At 38.6% G+C, this 13,446-nt stretch overlaps 1 protein-coding gene across 1 annotated transcript in view; it reads right to left on the bottom strand.

Annotated features, from left to right (window-relative positions):
* Nucleotides 1–9,462: 9,462 nt before the first annotated feature.
* The window catches only part of EMC2 (ER membrane protein complex subunit 2), a 28,641-nt gene continuing 24,657 nt past the window's right edge, over nucleotides 9,463–13,446 (bottom strand). Inside the window, exon 12 of the mRNA XM_053466793.1 lies at nucleotides 9,463–9,652. Coding sequence (XP_053322768.1) covers nucleotides 9,566–9,652 — 87 coding nt within the window. The 3' untranslated portion in view covers nucleotides 9,463–9,565. The remainder of the gene's footprint in view (nucleotides 9,653–13,446) is intronic.

The raw sequence follows: 13,446 nt of genomic DNA, 5'->3' as shown, positions 1-13,446 counted from the left end.
AATCTTTCAAAAGCACATGAACATAATAATGAAGATTTATACAACATTAACAGACTCCCTGGCAGACATCAGATCCTTTGTCATTCCATTAGGGATAGTAGTTATTATTGTATATAATAAGAAGAAAAAATAAAAAGAAGAGCCAACAACTAGAAATAAGCCAGGGTTATAAAAAGTGGGAAGCAATTTACATTTCTTAGGTCTAACCATACATCATTTCCAAAAAGTGATTTTAATCCGTAGTTGGAGCCCCTTCCTAGCTCCATCTCTGCTTTAAAACGATATGGTCGCGAGAGTTTAGAGCGATGGGTCCTCGGTTCTGGTATGAGATCTTTTTTGCTTGGTCTACATGGGCCATTTTTATATAAGTTGCATGTTATGTGTACATTTGTTACAGCTGATTCTTTGAAACTGTTATTAGTAAGCTTCAGGCTCATTGCTCTGATTTCAATATAACAATATTTTCACTCCCTAGAAATAATACATTGGGATAAGGAAGTATACCCTTACCTTGAAAGACTGGAACATTAGGTCATGGATTCTTCTGAAGACTCCTGGACAATATAAGGAGGCAACTTATCACATCTACATTACAAACAGGATTCTTGAGCTTTTAGGAAGAAATTACAAGCCATCAAAATGTTCTTTTCAGGAGCCGGGAAGGGATAAATATACAAACACAAAAACATGAAGGAGAAACAGTTCTCTGAGATCATTGCATAAATACCTGCAACCTAAATTATCCCAATCAGAGGCCATATTACTTTAAGGTAAGAAATGCAAAGTTAATGTATTTACTTTGAGACAACATGATGATCGTGATACAAAGAATAATAAATTATAGGCCCCCTCTTAAATCCTAGTGTGTGCTTGCGATATGTGGCATCTTGTCTGGGTTTCAGAGGTCTATTACAGTTCTATACACCTGTCAAAACTTTGCAAAATAACAGTTAATCCATCTTAATGGCCTGCCCTTCTATACATGTGTGTAAGTAAGCATACATAAAGTTCATTGGAGAATTGGTAACCTCAGACAAACTGAACAGGTCTTTTTTGATATTCTTGGAACCTGCAAGTGTAAGTAACGAGAAGCTACTGCATATTTGCCAACGAGTCAAGCTTAATTAGCTGTCTTTCCATTCCTCGACTGGCTAAACTAAGAGTTCCACACAAGATGCATTGAATAGCGAGCTATCTTGCCATCACAAACACGGCAGATGCCAAGTGGAAACCATACATTGACAAAAAAATAATTTCCACTACTAAGAGAAAAATACGAGAAACATTAAATAAAATATCAAAATATCTGAATATACCTACTTCCAGATTTCTACTGTTTGTCTAAATTAAGATGAACAAAAAATAAAAGCAATTGTCTTTTTTTTAAATCTATAAAAGCACTAACACATGGCATATGCTAGAGGCCTGTGGATGGGGAGAATCTATGATTTCCTTGTATTTAAACCCAACAGCATCTTAGAATTTATTATTATTATTATTATGATCTTTTATTTATATAGCGCAGAGCTTCTTACACTACATATATTCAAGGTGTATGATAAGACTTTGTCGACTTATGTTAGAATTAGTAATTTAGATTTTATAAATAACATAAGTTACTAATAAAGACATTGTTTATTTGTGCTCTAAAAAAACCTAATATGTAACTGATCCAAAATGATGGATATAGGTATATGCAAGTCAGTGTGTGTCTGCCTGTGAATGCGTGTTAGTGTGTGTTTGCCCGGGTGTGCATGTGAATGTGTCTGCCTGGGTATGTATGTCTGGTTATGTTAGTGTGTGTCTGCCTGGGTATGTATGTCTGGGTATGTAAGTGTGTGTCTGCCTGGGTATGTATGTCTGGGTATGTAAGTGTGTGTCTGCCTGGGTATGTATGTCTGGTTATGTTAGTGTGTGTCTGCCTGGGTATGTATGTCTGGTTATGTTAGTGTGTGTCTGCCTGGGTATGTATGTCTGGTTATGTTAGTGTGTGTCTGCCTGGGTATGTATGTCTGGTTATGTTAGTGTGTGTCTGCCTGGGTATGTATGTCTGGTTATGTAAGTGTGTGTCTGCCTGGGTATGTATGTCTGGTTATGTTAGTGTGTGTCTGCCTGGGTATGTTAGTGTGTGTGTCTGGGTATGTCAGTGTGTGAACACGTGTCTTTGGGTATGTTAATATGTGTGTCAGTTCGAGTATCTGGGTATGTTTGTGTGGGCGTCTGGTTATCTGTGTTTAATCTGGCGTCTGTGTGCATTTTTGTGTTAAGTGTCGAGTGTCAATGTGTGTTAGTGCTGTGTGTCTGTATGTGTGTGGTCGTGTGTTAGTGTCAGTGCCCCTCCCAAGGTCAGGCTCTGAATCTGCCCTTGGCTAAGTAGTGTAGCCTCGTGCACCGCAATAGCACAGTGAGGCAGAAGCCCCGCACTCCCACCACAGGAACTTAACAAGTTAAGTGATGGGGAGAAAGGGCAAAGATATATAGTAAGAAAGGAGAGAGATAGTATGAAAATGGAGAGATAACGTGAACGATATAGGGAGATAATGAGGAGAAAGGGGAGAGCTGGAGAGAATGTGGAGATAATGAGAAAGAAGATGGAAATGGAGATAAGAAATAAAACAGTATTTGTTTATCTATGTACTGTACAGGTGAGGCTACTACAGCATCAGTTGTGATGGCCTACGATGTTGGCAGTGCCATTGCTCCATATAATTTTGATGATCCATCGTATATATCCTATGCTAGTCCTTTGCCCCTTGGAAACATTTATTTTGACCCCTATGGTTATAATCTAACTCAAATAACATAAAAATAAAATTAGATACTTGCATTCATATTTAATATTTATATTTTCTAGCCCAACAATTGTGTCTCTAGAGCTTAGCCAGTCGGTCTGGCCATCGGTAATGGTTGACTCAAACACCCAGCATGTCAAGAGAGCACAACATAATGGTTGGAGAGTTCTCTAAGGCTAATATTCCTCAGAAAAAGAAACCCTAAAATTAAAGGTTAACCTGAGTCAAGCTGAGGGGAACTGTTGAAAAATACTCTTCTCAATCATCCTTGAGCATGTACTTTTTTTATGCACGTGAGAACCTTGCATTAGCTTTTGAGTAGGTCTGACTTTGCTCAAGTCTGGGCTCAGAGACCTTGGCTGGGTTCTTGCTCAGCTTGCACGTGGCCTTTTCTGGCTTTCTTTAATCAACTACTTGTTAAGGGCAGATGACCTGTATATACGCAGGATCCTGTCCACAAAACTTATGACCTCTACAACCCTCATATATAATATAAATTAAATGTGGTAGTCGTCTGTATGGACCCAGTTCCTGACAGTGCAGTTTATGGTACAGAAAATTGATTTTAAAAAAATTATCACATTATTTGCATGGATTTATTAAGTAATAAACACAAGGTTTTCGGGGGACAAAATTTGTCTAAAAACTTGTATATGAAGGGTTTAATACAGGCCTGCGCAACATATGGGTGCATGCAACCTACTGGGGAAGACTCTGGGGCCCAGACCTAGCTGATGGAGGTACTCAGAGCCGCTGTCAGCAGTAACATTTATTTCCCGTGGTGTCAGGTTTCAGCATAATAGCAGTATAATGGATTAATAATTAATAATAATAATTGCAAATAAATTTTAAAAAATACTAGAAATAAATGTTTATAGGGACCACAGTGATGTCATTGTGATGTCAGGGGTACAGTTTAGGTACAAGAGAGATCCCTTCTCGCCAATGCAGGGAAAAAACTGTCAAAAGCGCCCCCAGTATAAACATAAAATCAAAGGTCTTCACTGGCCACCAAGCCAAAAGTATTAAAGAATAGATCCCCCTGTTACCAACTGCTGTTTTCCATGGAATAATATTGCCCTTATGGGTTTTGGAGTTGTACAAGCATAGGTTAACAAATATAGTGTTTTATTCAAAACTAGGCTAAGAATTACGCTCAATCGTTATGAGCAAAAAAGCTCTCGATGCGGGAAACAGAGGAGCAGGTACTCACTGGATACAAATGTATCACCATCAATCATGAATGAAGAAAAAGTAGAAACATCAGCCAGGATAATCTGTATAAAGTTTTTTTCTTTATTTCTGAAAACACCGACCTTATCAAATTGAGACATGATAATTGTGTCCTCAATCGTTATGAGGCAAGATAAGTGATAATTGCAAAACTGATTAATAATAATTAATAATGCTAAAATCCAATTAGTTCTGCTTAAAAAGCACAAATGTGTTGAGACAAGTTTTATTTAAACCAATGTGAGTATCCCACAAGGCATACACAAGAGATTTAGATATTCGTGAACTTTAATAATGCATAGTATTACCGCATAACAACTAAAACACATTAGATGAATAGAAAACGCAAACATTTTACATACCTTTCGTTTTTTTTCACATTTTTGCACCCTAGGTGGCGCTCCTATATGCAGCTTCGACAGATTGATTTTGTTTAGTGTGGCATGCAGTTATAATAAAACACATTTGTCATTTTATAGTTGCTTTTGGGCTTGGTTTGATGAATTAAAACATTTTATTCCACTGTCTTAACCACGGGTACCAAAAGTGCAATCTTAGCAACAAGTGCTGTCCTAGCTCTTCATAATAACGATGAAATTTAAGGAATCTCACACATTGCCTAAAGACGGTTTAGATAACGTATAGAAAATAAAATATATAAATTGTTTAGCGTAAATGCAAACAGATGTGAAGTACCTCATAAACTAAGAGGGGAGAGAAAGTATAAATTGTGATGTCGCTTGGGACATCACCATGTGGCACTTCGGCACTCAAAGACATTTTCTCTCGAAACATTCTGTATTGCTTGTAGTTGGTAGCATTATGTAGAGCATATAGGTCAGTGGCGGAACTACCGGGGTTGCAGGGGTCGCGACTGCGACCGGGCCCTGGAGTTCTGCTAGTCAGGGGGGCCCAAGGGGTGCCGAGCGGTTGCTGAAAACGACCGCTCGGCAACTCTTGGGCCCCCCTGACTGACAGAAATCCAGGATGCCTCTGCTCCCCGCCGCTGCTGTTGCCGCAGTCACCGGCGCCGCCTGCCTCAGTGCTGCCCAGAGTGCAGTGTTGGGAGTGTGAGGCGTTTGTCTCGGGTGCCGGCGCTTCACGCTGAGGGCCGGCATATGACGTCATATAAAAACTATGATTGAGAAAAAATTTTTTTTTGTTTTTATTTACCACTCTGCCCCCAGTTATGCACATCTGCCCCCCAGAAATGCATTATACCCCCTCTATGCCACTCTGCCTCTGATATGTCTTTTAACCCCCTATTTGCCACTCTGCCCCCAGATATGCATTATACCCCCTATATGCCACTCTGCCTCCCTGACATGCTTTTAACCCCCTATTTGCCACTCTGCCCCTAATATGCCTTTTAACCACCTATATGCCAGTGTGCCTCCAGAAAACCATTATACCACCCCCCAACTTACCAGTGCATCACTAGACTTGTCCCCCGTGCTTCAGACTCCCTGGGGTCTAGTGGGGGCAGCCGGTGGAGGTCTGTGTGATGGGCGCAGGCAGGGGCGTAACTAGAAACCTCAGGGCCCTGGTGCGAGAATCTGTTAAGGGCCCCTCCATCTATCCCTTTCTCACTATCTCCCCTCTCCCTCCCTACCCCCTCTTCTCACTATCTCCCCTCTCCCTCCCTACCCCCTTCTCACGATCTCCCCTCTCCCTCTCTACCCCCCTTCTCACGATCTCACCTCTCCACCCCCCCTTCTCACGATCTACCCTCTCCCTCCCTACCCCCCCTTCTCACGATCTACCCTCTCCCTCCCTACCCCCCCTTCTCACGATCTACCATCTACCCCCCTACCCCTCCTTCTCACGATCTACCATCTACCCCCCTACCCCCCTTTGTAGGTCACTTACCGTCAACTCCTGTGTTGGGAACGTGAGGCGTTTGTCTCGGGTGCCGGCGCTTCACTGCTGAGCGCCGGCATATGACGTTTTTTGGACTGGTACGTCCAAAAAATGCATCCCAAGAATCCCCTTTGGACACATCCCTGCCGCTGCACGGGAGATCAGGTTGTCGTTTGGCTCCTCGGCATCGCCGGCTTTCTGCTGTCCGATCTGATGTAACAGCTTCCGGCATGAAAGCCGGAAAGCTGTTACATTTTAAACTGCCCAATCGCGGGATCGGGCAGTTTAAAATGCCCGATCAGGCATTCCCTTCCGGGTTGCGTCACTGGTGACGTAACCCGGAAGTTCATCGGAGGACAGGATATCCCCTGCAGGGGATATCCTGTGCTCTGATGAGGCACAGACGCTGCGATCTCTATGCACATCTGTGAGGACTATGTCTCTCACCCCTCTCCCATGCTGCAAAAAGAAAAATAGAAAAAAAAAAAATAATAATTAATAACATGTTCAAGAGGTCCCTAAGAGGACCTCTAACCATTTAAAATATATATATATATAAAATACAAGAAAAAATAAATAAATAAAAATATATAAAGATATAAGTGCCGGCAGCAGTGGAAGTTGTCTGGACATTGTGCAGACATCCACCGGCTGACAGACAGGAGGATCCAGGTCCCCTGCAGCACTGCAGGGTATCTGCATCTTAGTCTTGTAGTCAGACCTCTATTTGATGATCTAAATGTGGATTTTAATGTGACAAACAAAAATAGAAGAAATCGGGAAGGGGCACAGTACTGTATAATACTGCTGGAAAATGAGTTCCACAACAAAGATTTCACACAAAGACACAAAACGTATAGCACAGGATCCAGATGTTACAACAAAAAACAGAGTTTATATGGAACAGCTATAGTTTCTTGTTTCAGCATCAGGCTCCTAGAATATCAGCACCATCTGCTAAAACGTTTGGCATCTTGAAAGACGCTCATATTCTAGCAAAGGTGTAAAGATATGTTTAATAGGCTTCAAAGGGAAAATAAACCACAACATTTTTCATCTACTTTAGCACATTTTACTACCTTTCTAGTATTTCCTATCCAATCACATGGCATCAAGTGGGATATTAAAATTATCTCTTGGTGTTTCCATAAAAAAAAAAGTGAAAAGAGTAGACCCAAGTCTGAAATTTAATACATTATTCTGAACTGTATGTTTAAAACAAATACCTTTTTAAAGTGGCCATTTAAAGAATGACTCCTTAGAGGAAAACAAAATGTTTTTGTTCAAAAAGGCAGATGTGCTCCGGTAGAACAAGCCGGGCCAAAGAGCTGTATGATTTTTTTTTTAGTAAGCAATAGCACACTTGAAGTATGATATACGATCCCACTAATATATTAAGTGGGACTTAATGCTGACTCAATAAAATATAACTGCATTAGAATCTTTAGACCTTTAACGGGGCAATTATCAATAATGCATGCTATCAGACTGCTTTCAATTAATGCTATGCCGGAGGGCACATTTAAAAAATAAAAATAAAATCAACTGATGACTTTGTACCTTTTAAATCATATTACATCTATAAAAAGGATTGTTGAGGACTAAAATGTTAAAATTAGGTAAAAGCAAGTATGAGTCTGTGTTTTGTGGTGTTTTGCTCTGTGGTAAGCGTAGCCAAATGACACCAAAATCACTTGGTAATATTACCCTTATGGGTGCTCTCAACAAAACAGTAATTGCACCCCTACTATGTTGAGCAAAAACTATAACAGATGTATACTTTTATTCCTTCCCCTTAATGTTTAATTATATTTTTAGTCAGCTTTTTTTAGTCTCTATGGCAGTAGCCAATCAGCAACTACTTTAGAATCTACAAATGTTAATAAAAAAAAATATCTAGGGTTTGCGGATTCCACATTTCTAGGTATGTTTGTAATGTTGTGTTCTGTTACAAAACTGTTAAATTCAGCGATTTAGGGCAACCCTAGAATGTTTCTTTCAAAAGGGAGTGAGCTTTTATTATTGGATAGTGAATTAGTAAAGTGGTTTTCAAGAACTTCCACTGAATTATCCTGCATTACACAGGGAAATGTTTTATTTATACAGAGGGAGAGATGGTGCTGTAGACAAAAGCTGAAGTTGCAGGAATGATGGCAGGTATGTTCTTGTTGAAAAGATTGTAGGCTTCTCTGAATATGTGGGTTTTGAATTGGGGCAGCAAAAGTGAAGGATTCTTAATTATTTCTTGAGGTAATAGGAAGCCAGTGGAACAGTGTCATGCAAGGAACATGTTTTGGAGTGATTGCAGAGGAGAATGTGGAGACACAGTTATACCAACCAGTATGATGTTGCAATAGCCAAGGTGGGAGATTATAACAGAATGAAGTAGGGTTTTTGTGTCTTCTTGGGTGAGGGTAATCTTTGTAGGTCCAAGCAGCAGCCAGCAATGCCTGAATTATGGGAATTTAATAACATTGTTGATATTCTCAAGTGTTTCCTTTTCAGCCTGGTCGTGGCACATCTTAGGCTCTACAGGTTCTCTACAGAAAGCATGTTACCCATTTGAGTTTAATTATGAGTCCTTGGGTAAGTAGAGTAATCTTGTGTCAACTAACATTTTTTCACCAATTGCAATTAACCGCTCTAACTGTGCTGGCTTAAGTGTCAAAGGGGCAAATATAGTTAGGTCTGGGAATATTTGGACACCGACACAAGTTTTGTTATTTCGTCTGTTTGCCGCAATAAATTAAACTTACAAGTTAAGTCTCCCAGCTTTAATTTGTGGGTATTCACATCCAAATTGGAGGAACGGTTTAAAAAATATTTTATTTTGTTTAACTTATGACCTGGATGTCCCCTTTCTCTCTGACTCTCACTGATGGGAGAGGGGGTCATCTGCTGTAGAGTGTAACTGACTTTAAAGCACCTTTGACTTCCAGGTTAGTGCTGTTGAAGACTTGTTTTTCTTATTATTTGTGGGTTTTTTTTTCGTTTTTTTTTAAATATTATTTTTTTTAAAACGCCTTCAATGTTCAAATTTTACTTGGTCTCCACAAGCATTAATCCTTGCATAATCGTTCATGGAGCATAAAACCCATTTTTACTGGGGTATAATATACACACACCTTTGCAGGACTCTTGAAAGGGGGGTATTAAACCCAGGATTTTACAGTACACATTTAGGTACAATTGTTATGTAATAACTGTAACTTAGAACGTTAGTTACTCGGAACACATTATATCTAAAGATTTCAAATATATCCTCTCCGTTTCTAAAAAAAAAAAAAAAAAAAAAAAAAAAAAAGTCCGATTTGCTTATAAAGCCATAGCCAACACATAAAATTCGGTCTGTGTGTTTGGGGAAACACTATAGATATGACTGCACACTGGTTTTAATATATCAAGAAAACATTAAATTGTGGGAAAATAAAAGTGCTAAAGTTTCCTAAACTGGCAAGAGCTGATCGGGCTGAATTTGAGTGATCCTGTTTCGAGTTCAGTATCTTACAAGTTAAAACGAGGTCATTTGAAATCATATATTTAAAAATACATATAAAAGAAATAAGGACATCGCATGTCAAAAGGAACATTTAATTTAAATTAGCTTGAAACATTGATGAAAGTTAACAATTAAATCACATGAATTAAAGTAGATACAGCAATTTGTTGGTCTGTCTATATTAGGATTGTGTAATCTGCAGAGTTTCCAGCATATCTTCTACTGCTTTTAATGAAAACTGCGTTTCTTTCATACTGCGACCTGCAATCTGGGGAAAAAAAACCACAAAAAATAGAATATTGGTATTATTTTAAAATGTCATCTTTTTATTTTATAAACTAATATAATACAAGATTATTCATATTCCATCTATATACTGTGCTAACAGAAATGCAAGGTCATTATACAAACAGCATTGCTCACTAGAGCTTACAATAGAGAAGTCCGAACAAAACGTTATTTGAGTGTGATGTGCCTTTTGATCGCCGCATTATACAGTAACCCCCCAAAATCTGGAGAACTGTAGGAAGGCAATGATTTCCCATCATCATGTAATTCCAGACAGAGAGCTGAAAGGAACATATTGAAATGTGCATATTGTGGAGTTTTGGCAGAAGTGTAGGAAACCCTAAAATCTGGAGAACTGGAGAAAGGCTACGATTCCCCATCATCTTGCAATAATATGATCAGCAGCTGTTGGTATGGTTGCTTCTTGTTCTGTCAGGAGTAATATGGGGGTCTGGCCCATGCTAACATTTATTACCAGTGTGAAACAAAACCCAATAACCAGAGATCTGTTTACCATGCAATTTAATGAAGTACCGCATACATTTCATTCAAACAGTGCTATAATTAATTAAAAATCGCTGCCCCCCCACCCATTCCCGTAATGCTTTGATGATCATTCTGTGTTATCAACTAGTTACAAACGGCACAAAGGAGCCGGTTCCCACTTCATCTGCAACGTTAAACTACCAGATATTGTTTTGAGACACACAACACAGAAGCTCAATGAAAGGTTAACAATCACCTTTACCATTAAACTAAGATTTCATTTCCACTCCCAAGTATTTACTCAGGAAGAAATTAAGCCCGGTCAATTATATCTTCCGATAATTACACTCTCAGTCAGGTCTATTAGAGGGCTGCAAACCTTTGAATTGAAAGCTGTTGAGTGCTTCATGCTGGTTTCAAAATGAGTTTTCCAACAACACTGACAACCTCCATTACTCACCAGGCTGATTATACTAAATATATTAAGAAGTTAAATTGCTGTTTTTGTCAGTAAAAAGCATATTTTCAATATATTAGCAGCAAACTATGTTTTTTCTCTTGAGAACCCTGGAGTAATTTGCTTTGAGTAAGGGAAACCATTTCTTAACTTAATGTGAGCATTTAAACACTTAATAAATTCTCAACATATTAGTTTATTTTCTGCAATCCTGCACATAACCTCTTTGATTTATGACTATTCTGCTGAATTAACTTCACTTTACTAAGCTTCACATGAAGTGTGTGGAAGGATTATGTGATCAAGAACAGTTCCACTGAGGCAGCAATAAGCACCAAGAGTGGTTAACCTGCCTCTGACCTTCTCCTAACCATCCAGATCAAATCGGTTCCTGGGAACGCTAATGTAAATACAGACCTGCATTTTAAGGATTTGAGCACTGAATAATTGTTCACAATCAACTTAATTTTTGCTTAATGCTGAAGCTGAGTTTGAGAATATTTTTTCAGCAACACAGATAAAAAGGCATGGTTACTGAGGAATATGGCTCAATAGGAAAACCAGAGATCCATTGTTGCTTACGCAATTAGTTCCGTCTACCAAACCAAACAAGACCTACCAAAACTGTTGCTTACTCAATAGGTTCCGCTTACCGAATCAAACGGGACCTACAGCTCTCCCCAATGCAGGATAGCAGACGCACACGCGAGGTTTTGCTGGTAAAATAATCTTAAACTACGTAAGTCGAGTCCTATATTGTAGATACTGGAAGACTATTAGCTTGAACTATGGTTATTTATCATATGCATCTTGATCTTTGGGACTTAAAGCATGTGTATGCTCTGTATAATTTTATAGATGCACCAAAGAGTTTCATCAAACTTACACAAACATTAAAAACTACTTATTTTCCAAAGAGATTTTACTGTTAGCAACAGCAATGTTAATATGACTTCTTATAAAAAGGATAAAAAGAACTATTAATAAATACAGCAAAACAGTAGGAATACCTTCTAAAATCAAGTAGGACGCAGAAAGACATACGATCTCCTGATAACCCTCACAGAGGCGAGTTGGTTCGATTGTGTTGAATAAGCCAACTCTTGTCCAGAAAGGATATCCAGAATTCCTCGTTTGTTGACCTTTAATTCAAAACTCCTGCTCTAGATACTTGGCTATAAGGCAAGAGACGCTGTGCCAGGTTTTGGCAACCTATACCCTCCAAGCTGTAGTTGGCTTGCTGAAAGTAACTGCATTTAGTGAATTAGGGAATTCACAAGTCTTAGTTTGTGTTATCTGAGTTAAGTAACCAAAACACAAGGGCATCTTGTCCTAAAGCTAAATACAGTTAAACTCTATTAATTCACTATTTGCTAAGCTGCTAAATGTAGACACGCTTGCGGATGCCGTAACACACAGGAGTCATGCGGGACCAAGGTCCGGCTGGAGAAGCCAGCACATAATTCCAAGGGCGAATCAATTTTTTACATTAGCTGACTGTCTTCATTTTGGACTTAATATAAGCTTCTATAAAAGAAACGCGAAGTTTTGATATACATTTGGAAATGCCTTGTTGCATTTTATACATTTTCTGTTTTATCATTTTTAAACTTTTTACATGAGTTTTTCCCCCAATTTCTTCACACTTGCCACAAATAAATGTAAATAAAATAACATGAAGCTGTATTACCTACCCTAATAGCCTGACATTATTTAAAATGTGTTTAAATACATTTACATGTAACTCATCTTTTAAAATTTCCCATACCTGCCAACCATGATTAAAAGCTTTGTAGAGCAACATTTTTTTTTTTTATTTCCCCTTTCCTGGCTGATAAAGCAAAACTACGCCTGGGCCTGTGGGAGAACAGAATGTCTTTTCTTCTGCTTCTTCCCTTCCCATGCAAACAGTAATGGTCCTAATCTGATGCTTTGGGAGTTCCAAATCCTTCGAGAAACAGCTTTGATGCAAGAAAGCAAAGTCAATCTTTAATGCTTGGGAATCATTCGATAAAATCAGAGGCTTTTGAAGAGAAGAGGTCAGATTTCTGCGCTCTGAGTAAACATTGCAGAGATAATGCTAAAATATTAAAGCATGGATACAGATTAAACAATGGGTAGACCAATTTTGACATGCATGGTCCATTTAAGAGAGCCCATTGTGATTTCTCTCGCTTATTTTAAAATAATATACAGCGTCCTTTGTGCTTGAGATGATTATAGAAATAACGATGTATAGGTGGTACATAGGAGAAAAGTATAGTTAAAATGATACCACTTATTGGCTAATAGAGTTTAATTGCGAGCTTTCGAGACCAAGTTGTTAGGTCCCTTCCTCAGGCATTACATAGGAACACGCCAGAAGTTACATTCTTTTAAAGGGTCCTAGGATGTGTTATTTTATGCAATAACAGTTATCTCCTCTATTCTTATTGGCTCAAAAATGGTCATTTGTAATGGCAAAATATATTTAAGTGTTTTACTAGATAGCGATATTACCGGATAGACATAATGGAGAGTTTATAAAATAAAAATGCACAAAAGAACAAGACGACAAAGATTGTAGAAACATTGGCAACGACTATAATTGGCACGCAAAAGATTTAAACATTCACACTGGATAAAAAAAATAAAAAAAACAGGAAAATAAAATATATCCCTCTACTCGTCATCACAACACACGGGTGGGTATTGCAGGAGCTCCTCGTGGGACTAACATTAGTCTAAAGCTTATTTCAGAGGCAAACTGTTCAAAAGTGCTCTTAAATATTTATAATGTTAATTAATGCTTGAAGAAACAACGTTGCAAACGGGTCTTTTTTCAGCATAGC

Source organism: Spea bombifrons, chromosome 5 (genome assembly GCF_027358695.1).
Source record: "Spea bombifrons isolate aSpeBom1 chromosome 5, aSpeBom1.2.pri, whole genome shotgun sequence".
Lineage (NCBI taxonomy): Eukaryota > Metazoa > Chordata > Amphibia > Anura > Pelobatidae > Spea > Spea bombifrons.
The sequence above is the reverse complement of the archived record's forward strand: the minus strand, read 5'-3'. Positions and strand labels throughout refer to the sequence as shown.